We start from the raw sequence: 13,399 nt of genomic DNA on the forward strand, positions 1-13,399 counted from the left end.
TTTAAAAAGATGTATAAGAGTACACAACTTAATATTTAAACTAATATATGGCCGGTTTCATTGATTTAGAGTAGAAGTAAAAATGCAGGTGCTGGTCATGTATGCAGGTAAACAGCTCATGTGGAGAGCAAAAGAGGCAGAAAGCATTGGCCATAAGCTTTCTAATAATCTGAGAACCCTACAGGTGCTGGTCATATAATTAGAATATCATCAAAAAGTTGATTTATTTCAGTAATTCCATTCAAAAAGTGAAACTTGCATAATGTATAGATTCATTCCACACAGACTGATATATTTCAAGTGTTCATTCCTTTTAATTTTGATGATTATAAATGACAACTAATGAAAATCCCAAAATCAGTATCTCAGAAAATTTGAATATTGTGAAAAGGTTCAATATTGAAGACACCTGGTGCCACACTCTAATCAGCCAATTAACTCAAAACACCTGCAAAGGCCTTTAAATGGTCTCTCAGTCTAGTTCTGTAGGCTACACAATTATGGGGAAGACTGCTGACTTGACAGCTGTCCAAAAGACGACCATTGACACCTTGCACAAGGAGGGCAAGACACAAAAGGTCATTGCTAAAGAGGCTGGCTGTTCACAGAGCTCTGTGTCCAAGTACATTAATAGCGAGGCGAAGGGAAGGAAAAGATGTGGTAGAAAAAAGTGTACAAGCAATAGGGATAACCACACCCTGGAGAGGATTGTGAAACAAAAGCCATTCAAAAATGTGGAGATTCACAAAGAGTGGACTGCAGCTGGAGTCAATGCTTCAAGAACCACCACGCACAGACGTATGCAAGACATGGGTTTCAGCTGTCGCATTCCTTGTGTCAAGCCACTCTTGAACAAGACACAGCGACAAGGACTGGACTGCTACTGAGTGGTCCAAAGTTATGTTCTCTAATGAAAGAAAATTTTGCATTTCCTTTGGAAATCAAGGTCCCAGAGTCTGGAGGAAGAGAGGAGAGGCACAGAATCCACGTTGCTTGAAGTCCAGTGTAAAGTTTCCACAGTCAGTGATGGTTTGGGGTGTCATGTCATCTGCTGGTGTTGGTCCACTGTGTTTTCTGAGGTCCAAGGTCAACACAGCCGTCTACCAGGAAGTTTTAGAGCACTTCATGCTTCCTGCTGCTGACCAACTTTATGGATATTTCATTTTCCTACAGGACTTGGCACCTGCACACAGTGCCAAAGCTACCAGTACCTGGTTTAAGGACCATGGTATCCCTGTTCTTAATTGGCCAGCAAACTCGCCTGACCTTAACCCTATGGAAAATCTAAGGTGTATTGTGAAGAGGAAGATGCAATACGCCAGACCCAACAATGCAGAAGAGCTGGAGGCCACTATCAGAGCAACCTGGGCTCTCATAACACCTGAGCAGTGCCACAGACTGATCGACTCCATGCCACGCAGCATTGCTGCAGTAATTCAGGCAAAAGGAGCCCCAACTAAGTATTGAGTGCTGTACATGCTCATACTTTTCATGTTCATACTTTTCAGTTGGCCAACATTTCTAAAAATCCTTTTTTTGTATTGGTCTTCAGTAATATTCAAATTTTCAGAGATACTGAAATTTGGGATTTTCATTAGTTGTCAGTTTTAATCATCACAATTAAATGAAATAAACATTTGAAATATATCAGTCTGTGTGTAATGAATGAATATAATATCCAAGTTTCACTTTTTGAATGGAATTACTGAAATACATCACCTTTTTGATGATATTCTAATTATATGACCAGCACCTGTATAACCTTTGAGGGGGGTACAAACCTGTATTACTTTCTCTTCCTCCTCTCTCTTTTTTCTATCCTCCTCCTCCTGCTTCCTCTTTAGCTCCATCTCTGCTTTCCTAAAATGTTTGAGGAAAAAAAAATCTTTACAGAGAGAACACAAAACTTATAGTTTCAAACATTTATCATTTATTAACATTTCTACTGATATTCTCCCCCCCGCCCTCACTTACAGTCTTCTGTCCTCTTCCTCCTGTTTGCGTCGTTGTTCTTCCTTCTCCCTCCCCTTCCTCTCTTTCTCCATCTCCTCCTCGATGCATTTCAGCCTCTCGCTCTCTTCCTCCTCCTGCTTCTTCTTTTGCATTGAAGAGAGCAGCTGCTCTGAGCGTTTCACCAGCCCCTGGTACTCTATGTCTATCTCTTTCCAGGTCATCACTGTGGCCTAGAGGTCAAAGGAAAGAAGAGAATGGCAGGTCATGTTCACAAAATGATGAAACACTTTTCATTTCTATATCTAATTGTTCAATTAATAATTTTCAGTCTTAAGCATCAGTGGAGTTCAAAGCCATAGGGTTTGAACTCCAATACTACAAGGTGTTTATTGATAATAAAAATTAAGGAGATTCCCTCAGGATGGTTAACATGCTATTGTGAATTTGTCTGAATAAAACTTTGCCCTGTGCCAAATTTCAATCAGGGGAAGGGAACATTTGAGAAGCAACACCGAGGGCACTTATACCCTGACTTGGCAAACACACAACTGTTACCATGGCACACTCTTTCCATGTGGCGACAAGGGAAGACACTGACTGACAGACACTGTGCCTGTCACTTACACACCACAGCGCTCAGTTTCCCACTTTACTTGTCAGACAATAAGTAGGGGGAGAGGAGGTCACCGTATTGTGAAGGTTTATTAGAGGCAGTCTCAGTGACACAGGGAGGGAAGATGACAAGGTCTTGTCCCCAATGTATAGCGGTCTGAATGACAACCATTGGCATCTCATGCATTATTCACTCAGAGACACCATGCCAGGAGCAATTTCTAAGCACTCAGAACGCCATAAGTGTTGACAGTGGGGCTGCTAAAAGGCTAACAGAGGAAAATAGGGGAAGCGGTGAGGCTGATTGGGGTAGAGGGGATTGAAAGGGTCAGGAGTCACAGGTGCATCAGCTTTAATCAGGAAACCTCAAAGAACTTATGAGCACTCTAATCATACCTGTTGATAGCATACACTACTGGGGAATTCAGGGTCTGGATGCGTTTGTGGTGATTTGCTGTACCTACAGGGTCCAATAAGACAGGCGCTTATTGCACAGGGAGAGCTGGGATTTCACTAAACAAGTTTGATAATTTAGCAAAGCAGCCTCACTAAATTATATTATTGGAGAGGATTTGTTCTTCACCCAGCTCTTCTTTTTATCCTGAGGTGATTGAAAATATAGATTCTGAGAGAAGGAATGAGAAAACGGCACAGCACACTTGTGAAAGGGCATAGTGTACAACAGGAGAAGACTGGTTGTGCCGGGGAGTTGCACATGTGAATGTAGAGAACCATATATGTGAGAGGCAGTCATGCTTAAAACAAGGTATGTGCTCTGGAAAATGTTCCCTGGATGAGCACGTATAAAAGAAGAACAACGTGTTTGCTGTACACCCTTTTACTCACGCTGTATCAGGCTCAAAGCACCTGAAAAACTGTTGACATGAACAGCTTTAAAATCACCAGAGCAATAATCCTCGGGCTTTATGAAAGAGGTCATTGTCTCACCTTTATCTTTGCTAACAGAGCATCTATAGCGGTGGCCAGCTCCTGAACCTGTTTGGTCATCTCCTGCTTGCCCTCCTTCAGCCCGTTCACCACCTCGTTGAACCTCTCCATGTGTTTCTTCAGGTTTCGAACCTTCACCATACCATCAATGCTATGAGAAAGGTGAAAAATGCAAACATGTCACAAATTAGAGAGTACTATGAAGAGTTCCATTTAAATGGCCACTGCTTAAAAAAGGTAACAAACTTATAAAAGAAGTGATCAAGTGCAACTGAAGCATTGGTTGAAGTCACCTGTGAAATAAGCTTCATTTTCCAAGCTGTAAATCATGTGTCCTTGTGTTAATGATATAGTTATATAGAGAGAGTTATATATAGTTGTATAGTATGTAACATTAAAGCATGTTTGAGGGCTTATCTTGACCTCAGGATAAACATAAATTATTTCAATCAAACATGATTTGGGACGACAAACTAACTCCACTCCATCGTAAAAAAATCGCACTTGACTGTTGTAGTTGGGTTATAGTGGCTAGAAGAGCAATTTCATGGGTCAGAGGTGCGTGTTTGGATCTCTCAGTTGGCGAAAACTTTGTTTATAATTCAAACAGAGCGTGGTTGTCTTCTGATTTATTCATTTCCCCCTCATCTTCCACCTCCTGACCTCATTTACAGCTTTTTTTGCCAAGTCATGCCCGCTATCGAGTGTTGTGACTTTGAAATGTATGAAGTCCCTACAAAGACCAAAATGTTTTTTTAAAGACACATTACATACCTTTTTCCCTTTCTTAGTTTTCACCAAAAACAGATATATTACTGTTAGGAATAACACCCTTTCATATTTGACCAGATATGTGTATGCTGGTATAAAGTATTTCCTCATGCATCCATACATATACTGTCACAATCAAAATCTGAAAACCCATCATCTGGATGGCTGCTTTCACCAGTGCCATTTTTCCAAATACAACCCAATATAGCGAAACATGCAGTATTTCCCAAAACAGTACAGTGGGGACATCATGACTTTCTAGATTGATTTGAACTCCTAAATTCCCAATATGGGAAAGTCATCAAAACCCACCAAGCGTGAATCCCTTTTAATAAAAACATACAGGTTAAAAGAAAAAAATAGGAGGGCTAACAGACAAACAGAAAGATGTTAAAATAATGTATGTGTGTAAGTCTGTGTGAGTCTGTGTGTGTATATTGGGTACAAGAACTAGCATGAGACTCACCGTGGCTTATGCTTCCTCTTACACAACCACATCCGGACAGTTTTCTGAATCTTAATGCAGGCTAAAGCTCTGTAACTCATCTTGTTCCTAACTGTTGAAGATGGGGATGAAAAAGAACAGGATTCAAACAAAAATGTATGAAAATTCTTATAGCAGAGGCCTAAGGGTTAAGGTGCTGACCATGAACCGCCATGTCCCCAGTTTACAGTTACAGGACCTTTGTTGCTTGTCGATCCCCATCTCTCTACTATGTCTCTCTATTAAAGGCATAAAGATGCCCAAAAATACTTAAAAGTAGAGACACATATGCATCTGCACAACTTCTACATTTGAAATCACTGCAGTTCTCAGCTCTTACAAATAGATCTGGAATGGCCTCTTTAGATTCAAATATCATAAAAAACATTATAGTAAAACTTCATTTTTAAAGATAAATATCAGAAAGGCATAATATAGCTATGTATAAACTGCTATAATGGGTACTACTGATCAGGCATGCACAAAAACAAATGCAGGTGCAGGTGAAATAAATGACCAGAAACACATTTCCTCAGGTCACTTATTCAAGAAATGTGTCGTCAAGCAGAGGCAGTGTTCTGTTATAACTTTAATGTAATTTCATATGATGCTTTTGCAGAAATAAGTAGAAGTCAGCCTGCACTTTGCTATAAGGTGTAAATCAATAACTTGGCACAGAGTGTAATGGTTCAAAGAAATGCTTCTAGAGTACTATTCCATACGGCTAGAGGCTGCTGCTTTCAATATTCAGAATGAATGGAAAAGTAAAATGTGATTTAATACAGCTATCAGCGCTGTATAATAAACCATGAGGAAATGACAAAGCATCTTACAGTCAACCACTTGAAAGTGATGTGGCTGATTTTCTAATATGGGGGCATATTGGAGACTTTTTTCAGAAATGGTTTTATTACTAGTTTCGCCTCTCTATTAGAAACGACTCACTCAGGCCATTGTGTCATATTGCAGTATGGTGACAGGCATACAAATACTGCATCGGGCTGCATATTGTCTAAATGTTCACACACAGAAATTGAAGTTAAATCATGACTTTATACGCAGGGTCTCTGTCTGAAACAGACATAACCCAGGCAAAGGCAATGGTAAATAATGATTACATATTTTCTTCAATGTCCAGACTAAGTGTGTTAAATTACTACTTAGACTAATGTTTGAAAAATAATTCCCATTACAGAAATGACAAAACAGAAAGATAATGTAAATAATTACTAATCTATATAATTCCTATCTGTATTGAGGCTGCTTGAGATACACATCAAAAGTTCTGTTGTTCATAACCCACGTTTGATGACAGACAAGCTGCACCACTGGACCTTCTTCCAGCGGCTGCACACCAACCACGTGTTGACTTTCTTAAGCAGCTCTGCGAGGTGGTCCGGATCAGACTTCATAATCTGGTCAAACTCAGCAAACTGATGCATGCACACAGACACAAAAACACAAATTGTGTTTGGTGATCCTTGGCATATTGAAGGCATATTTATGTTCTGCGTAATGACCTGCAAACCTTAATGGTTAATCTGTTGACTTTTCTGTACCTTTCCAGGGCGGAAGAACACTCTGGTCAATCCAAACTTGAAGTCACTGTCATTTAGCCCCAGAGCTTTGAATAATGCCTACAGAGGAACAAAGTCTCAGCAACATTGCATATATGGTAAGAACGCTTATGCTAGTAAATCAGTTCCCAAATGGGTCAGTGTTGCTATAGGCTTTTTTTACACAACTACTTAAGCTTTGTTTTAAACAGACTAGCTAATTATATAAACCCAGTAACAGTACATTCTGTATTAATCCAGTTAAGGAGAAAACTATTTAATTCATATAATCCCACCTTGCAGAAGAGTCGTGGATTCAGGCGTGTGAGCTTGTCAGGCATATACTGTTTATACATGTTGTAGAGCTCATGGAAGGGGGCCCTGGAGGGGAAGCCCCCCTGCATCAGGTCCAACACTGACACCATTCCTAATCAACAGAAAAATGGACCTGACATTTAAAGCACTATTAAAAAGAAACAGAATTGCCTGAGGAATTGCAGTATACTGTAAAATGTGCACTACTGATCGTCTACCAAATAAACATTATGAACTTGAACTCCAAGCAAGCTGAAAACTGTTCACATACAGCATGCACTATTCTGCTTAATCCCCGACAAGCACAATGTCAATGTCTATCTCTATATCAATATAGGATAGGAAAAACTGCACTGAAAAGTAGTGTAGTCAAATGCCTGACAAGCTTTTTCCAGTCGCTACAGTTTAACATAATTTAACCTTTGTGGGAAGCAGTTGGAAGAATGTAATATTTACATGTTTTGCATTCTTTAAAAACTGGAGACCTTTATTTTTGAAGAAAGGTCCAATATTCAATGCCAGTTCTGGACATATGTGTAAATTGCTCAACTAACAGTAGAGCTACATTGGGTGCATCCTTATATATATTCACTCATCCTAATTAAATTATAAATTATGAATATAAAAACTTTTTTTATTCTATAGTACATATTGTACACACTGTTTTTGGTCCTACCTGAACACTGCAGCTGTGAGAGAATCAGAGCTCCTTCAAACTGGTGGCTGACCATCTTAAGGTTGGGTTTTACACAGCGGATAAAACTTGAGCCCTATGACACAAAGATTAATCAGGAAAACCCAGTGCAGTACTACAGTCTTTACCTGCCATCTATATAATTGGCATCTGAAGCAGTAATAAGTTGCTCCAGTACATACTGTATATTGTAAAGGGACATTTATTTCATGCTGATTTTGAGCAGAAAGCACAAACCTTTTCTAGAAAATACAGAATGAATCTGACGCATAACTGACATATTACTCACAGTACTCCGAAGCTTTTCTAGTAGCAGGTTAAGTTGGGTCTGTGTGTACAAGCAGACAAAAGGAAATGTTTAATAATTTGATTTTAATGTTCATGATGAAGCTAGCCCCCGTGACCCTGTACACAGGATAGGCGGTTGATGATGGATGGATGGATGGGTGGATGTAGCCCAGGCAGACATTTCAAATGAGGCAGCAGTGACACACATCCTCATCACAGGTAAGGGAAGGGAGCAACCAGAGATAACAGTCATGCAAGGACAAAGGCAACGCTAGGAAAATTTAGTTGCATAGCACCTGGAAAAAACAAGGCAATTCTACTCCGACGCATTAGGGTCATTGTAGATAAAAAAAATTACCAAGGCCGTAAATTTGCAAGAAAAAAACGTGGAAAAATAGTGTCTGCTGTCATTACTAACACAAGACAAGAGTCAGTACAGACATAACAGAAGAGGTGGAGCTTTCAGACAGTTAGGCAGATATAAGGGACTTCAACAAAGCCACTTTAAAGCATGTGTCACATCTTAGACATTTATAAATGTCTGCAGTTCTTTCCCATTTTTTTATGCTTTTGGCCTTCGAACAGAAGGAAATATCTCATAATACTGGTTAGTGAAAGTAGCTTAGATGTGACAGCTGTTGTTATTAACATTTGCATACCCTGCTTTTAACTGAGTAGACTACAGAGCCTTTAATAACACAAGCACATCTGAAGTTTTGTTCTCGTAAATTTATTACTTTAATCTCATTGAATATTCAAGTTTTTTCCTCCTAAATGTACCTCTTTAATCTCAGAGTTTTTTCTTCCCTATCCCTCTGTAATTTATTTTTAACCTACTATAGCCCTAATACGCTGTCAAACAATTCAGAGTGCTTTCCATTAGATAATCTCTACAAACATCTCTGTTTTTTAGTCCAAGTTGTAACTAAACCATCACGTCTGAGCTGGATTTGGTTGTATGCAGGTAAACAGCTCATGTGGAGAGCAAAAGAGGCAGAAAGCATTGGCCATAAGCTTTCTAATAATCTCAGAACCCTACAGGTGCTGGTCATATAATTATGTTCATTCCTTTTAATTTTGATGATTATAAATGACAACTAATGAAAACCCCAAAATCAGTATCTCAGAAAATTAGAATATTGTAAAAAAAGTTAAATATTGAAGACAGCTGGTGCCACACTCTAATCAGCCAATTAACTCAAAACACCTGCAAAGGCCTTTAAATGGTCTCTCAGTCTAGTTCTGTAGGCTACACAATCATGGGGAAGACTGCTGACATGACAGGTGTCCAAAAGACGACCAATGACACCTTGCACAAGGAGGGCAAGACACAAAAGGTCATTGCTAAAGAGGCTGGCTGTTCACAGAGCTCTGTGTCCAAGCACATTAATAGAGAGGCGAAGGGAAGGAAAAGATGTGGTAGAAAAAAGTGTGCAAGCAATAGGGATAACCGCACCCTGGAGAGGATTGTGAAACAAAAGCCATTCAAAAATGTGGGGGAGATTCACAAAGAGTGGACTGCAGCTGGAGTCAGTGCTTCAAGAACCACCACGCACAGACGTATGCAAGACATGGGTTTCAGCTGTCGCATTCCTTGTGTCAAGCCACTCTTCAACGAGACACAGCGTCAGAAGCGTCTCGCCTACGCTAAAGACAAAAAGGATCGGACTGCTGCTGAGTGGTCCAAAGTTATGTTCTCTAATGAAAGTAAATTTTGCATTTCCTTTGGAAATCAAGGTCCCAGAGTCTGAAGGTAGAGAGGAGAGGCACAGAATCCACGTTGCTTGAAGTCCAGTGTAAAGTTGCCACAGTCAGTGATGGCCATCACTCAGCCATGTCATCTGCTGGTGTTGATCCACTGTATTTTCTGAGGTCCAAGGTCAACGCAGCCGTCTACCAGGAAGTTTTAGAGCACTTCATGCTTCCTGCTGCTGGCCAACTTTATGGAGATGCAGATTTCATTTTCCAACAGGACTTGGCACCTGCACACAGTGACAAAGCTACCAGTACCTGGTTTAAGGACCATGGTATCCCTGTTCTTAATTGGCCAGCAAACTCGCCTGACCTTAACCCTATAGAAAATCTAAGGGGTATTGTGAAGAGGAAGATGCGATACGCCAGACCCAACAATGCAGAAGAGCTGAAGGCCACTATCAGAGCAACCTGGGCTCTGATAACACCTGAGCAGTGCCACAGACTGATCGACTCCATGCCACGCCGCATTGCTGCAGTAATTCAGGCAAAAGAAGCCCCAACTAAGTATTGAGTGCTGTACATGCTCATACTTTTCATGTTCATACTTTTCAGTTGGCCAACATTTCTAAAAATCCTTTTTTTTGTATTGGTCTTCAGTAATATTCAAATTTTCGGAGATACTGAATTTGGGATTTTCATTAGTTGTCAGTTTTAATCATCACAATTAAATGAAATAAACATTTGAAATATATCAGTCTGTGTGTAATGAATGAATATAATATCCAAGTTTCACTTTTTGAATGGAATTACTGAAATAAATCACCTTTTTGATGATATTCTAATTATATGACCAGCACCTGTACATATTAGCTTTTTATTAGCTTTTCAAAATGTATCCACATTCAAATCGACGTCAGATGAGAGCAGACTGTAAACAATGATGGTGAAGAGGAAGTCTTGGCCTGGATGTCCGCTATCTGGATATCACCTGGCTATACTTAGCCAAACACTGGCCGTTGCCCCCAACAGCTCAATTGATTCCGAGATTACACAACACATAAAAGGCATTAAGATGATATAAAAGAAACAAGGCGATATAAAAAGAAAACATAATAGATACACATAAATAGGATTTAAAGGATTAAAACAAAGAAGAGGATTGAAATAAGATGCATGTAAAACAGAATAAAACATATTAAACAGTAGAATACATTAAGATTATTAAGATATTAATTAATAGTCCCAATTTTAAATAAATAAAAAAAAAAAAATAACAAAATGCAGTAACAAACATAAAAGTATTAAGCCCTGACCTAAAAGAATGATTTTCTGAGAGTTTGTTGCAGAAATGCGGTACATAAAAACAGTGTGCAGCTTCTCCATGATTAGTTCTGACTCTAGGGACAGTGAGCTGACCTGTCCCAGACCCTCTGAAATGCTGCAGCTGTCTGATCAAATAAATCAAGCTTATTGAAGAAAATCATTCTAAATCCAGCTGAAACACAAGTCCTTTAATTCTTGATTTATTCCTACAGTTAGTCTATGCTGATACTGTAATTGCCTTAATGTGGATGTTAGAATGTTGGTTGATGAGTCCATGACTACACTGGCTTCTGACTTGGTTAACGTTAGCGACTGATGCTGAGTGCTGACTTTAAATCGTTCTTCTATGAGTCAAAAGACAAACATTTCAGTTTTTTTCTCCCTTTGTTTAACTAGAGAAAAATTTGGCACATCCAAACTATTGATTTGTTTGATGCACTATGGGACCTTAGTTACATGGTGATATTGTTACATAAATCAGTGTGTCGTCACAAAAGGCACGTGCATTATTATAGTTTTTTGGCAATTACCTCAGAGAAGGAGGACTGCCTTGCATTTTTCGCAACCTGCATTAAGTTTTTCCTTACCAGAGATCGCCTTTACCATTAGTAATTTCAGAAATGTACAAGACCATTGAGCATGGGCATACTGTGGATGACTTATAAATAAATGAATAAACAATGTTGCTTTAAAAATACAAGTAAGGAGTGCTCATTTTGATACATTTATCTTATCTTGAGTCCATATCTTATGCATTAGTGATGCAAGCAAAGAAGGTACATTAATAATAAAGAAACCTCGAGTCAAAATAAGACTGCCGTTGAGTTTTTTGATTGCTGTTGAGACATGTGGCTGGAAGTTCTGTACTTCTGGCTCGCTCAACAAACGTCTATGAGAAAGAGTTCTTTCTTTCTTTTATTCTTTCTCTATCTTATTTCTTTCACTCTCCCTGTTTTCTAACTCCTCTCTATTATACCTCAGGCTGACTTTATCCAGCTTTATCCACAAAGGAAGGTTTTCTCAGAGTAAAGAGATGGAAGAGAGGAGGAAATCTAAAAGACGGGAACCTTGAATAAGGAGGAGAAAGAGGGTTGGGAAGAAGAGTGGAAAGGTGAAAAGTTACTGAACATGTCTAGAGATTAGAGTTAAAAACGAGTGTTATGAAATATTCAACAACATTTTACATGTTTAAATAGGAAAGCAGCACATTTAATAAAGCATGTTCAGCAAATTCATGTATTGCAAATATTACATCTAAATAATTGCATTTTTACAGAATTACTAGACAACCAAATATCAAATTTAATATGAATTATTTTAATGTATTCTTTAATTTGGACTACATACTATGCAGTTAGTCTCTCCCCAATCCAGTTGGTCAAAATATATAAAATTAAATAATGCTATTCTAATTCTAATTGTATCGGACAATAAAAGATATGATCTACCATCCCACAAAGTATTGTAGCAAGTGTTTAGATTCAGATTCATAATTCAATAGAAAAAAATACATTTGATTTCCTTATTATTTGCGATAGTTAAGTATTATGATAAACTAAAAATGAGTTTATTTATGTTCAGCCACTCTGACCTTGAACTTGTTGCCAACGCTGATGAAGCTGAGTTTTCCCGCTTTCTGTTTGGAGTCCTTGGTGGTGCTGGAGTTCTCAAACAGCTCTCGAACAAATTTGTCTTTTGATTCACACACTAAGCTCTCCAAGGACATGTGGAGGGCATCATTATTCTTCTCCACAAACCGAGTCTATGGACACAAACACACGCAAATCCATACATTTATGTAGTGGCAGACTTTTATACAGATGTACAAAATACAAAGACAAATGAGGAAAGCCTTAATCCCTGCAGCATACAACACACAAGTATAAGTGATGTATTGTGACTACTCAACAGTGAAAATAATCATTAGCTGGAGACTTAAAATGTGACATTGACTTCATTGACTACTGAGTTTTACTTAGCTTTAACCTTAGCTAGTAACTCCATTGTCTTATGGAACTGGTAGACACATAATAAGTAGAGTTGTTTGGTAAAAATATGATATTACTGGATTTTGTGAATATCACACATACCCAACAGTCCTACATAAGATATATGTTAAGAATTACTGTTTCATAGCAGACAGCTCCAGCAAAGTGCCTGATGATAAAGCCCTCGTCATCCCGGAGATTCCTATGAATGGTCAACTTTGACTTCCTGGGAACCTAAGTGGGGGAGGAAGAAAGCAAATCAAATTTAATGACAGTGCTAAAACACATAATCTATCCATCACCATCTCTGCAGCAGAATCTCATTCATCCACACCCTTATTGAATGGAGAGGGCAGCTTTGGAGAATGAAGCATTTGGATCAGTGAAGTGCAGCAAAAAAAATGTATTTATATTTTTTTGTTATTTAACATGTTTACTTGCATTGATATTAAAAAGGGATATAACAACTGTACACAGTTGAGATATATATTTTTAAATGCCACATTATTTTTATCTGGCTCACGTATTATAATCGACCCAAAAAATCCATTACCAATATTATTCAAGGATAATAAATAAAATGTAGCACCCAGCTTTTTAAAGCTCCATTAGCTTCATCAGTGAGGGAAAGCATTATAAATTATCCTCAATGTGAACACTGTACAGCAAAAATGTGACATTCCAGCACTTTAGATTAAGATCAATGTGTTTCATCCTATTAAATGTAAAGAATAGTCTTCATTTGAGTAATAACTCTCCATGCACTATGTGG

The 13,399-nt window shown here is 38.5% G+C and overlaps 1 protein-coding gene across 4 annotated transcripts in view; it reads right to left on the bottom strand.

The window, feature by feature from the left end:
- Positions 1 to 13,399, bottom strand: part of myo6b (myosin VIb) — a 54,769-nt gene that overhangs the window by 13,221 nt on the left and 28,149 nt on the right. For all 4 annotated transcript variants that reach the window (XM_038728836.1, XM_038728835.1, XM_038728834.1 and 1 more), the window contains 11 exons: positions 12,766 to 12,861; positions 12,231 to 12,401; positions 7,623 to 7,661; positions 7,316 to 7,409; positions 6,621 to 6,751; positions 6,328 to 6,405; positions 6,072 to 6,201; positions 4,751 to 4,841; positions 3,514 to 3,664; positions 1,975 to 2,183; positions 1,782 to 1,860 (listed from right to left, as the gene is read on the bottom strand). In XM_038728836.1, the coding sequence (XP_038584764.1) occupies positions 1,782 to 1,860; positions 1,975 to 2,183; positions 3,514 to 3,664; positions 4,751 to 4,841; positions 6,072 to 6,201; positions 6,328 to 6,405; positions 6,621 to 6,751; positions 7,316 to 7,409; positions 7,623 to 7,661; positions 12,231 to 12,401; positions 12,766 to 12,861 (1,269 nt within the window). The remainder of the gene's footprint in view (positions 1 to 1,781; positions 1,861 to 1,974; positions 2,184 to 3,513; positions 3,665 to 4,750; positions 4,842 to 6,071; positions 6,202 to 6,327; positions 6,406 to 6,620; positions 6,752 to 7,315; positions 7,410 to 7,622; positions 7,662 to 12,230; positions 12,402 to 12,765; positions 12,862 to 13,399) is intronic.

This window comes from Micropterus salmoides, unplaced genomic scaffold (genome assembly GCF_014851395.1).
Source record: "Micropterus salmoides isolate LMB-PRFRI ecotype aquatic unplaced genomic scaffold, ASM1485139v1 Ms_hic_scaffold_19, whole genome shotgun sequence".
Lineage (NCBI taxonomy): Eukaryota > Metazoa > Chordata > Actinopteri > Centrarchiformes > Centrarchidae > Micropterus > Micropterus salmoides.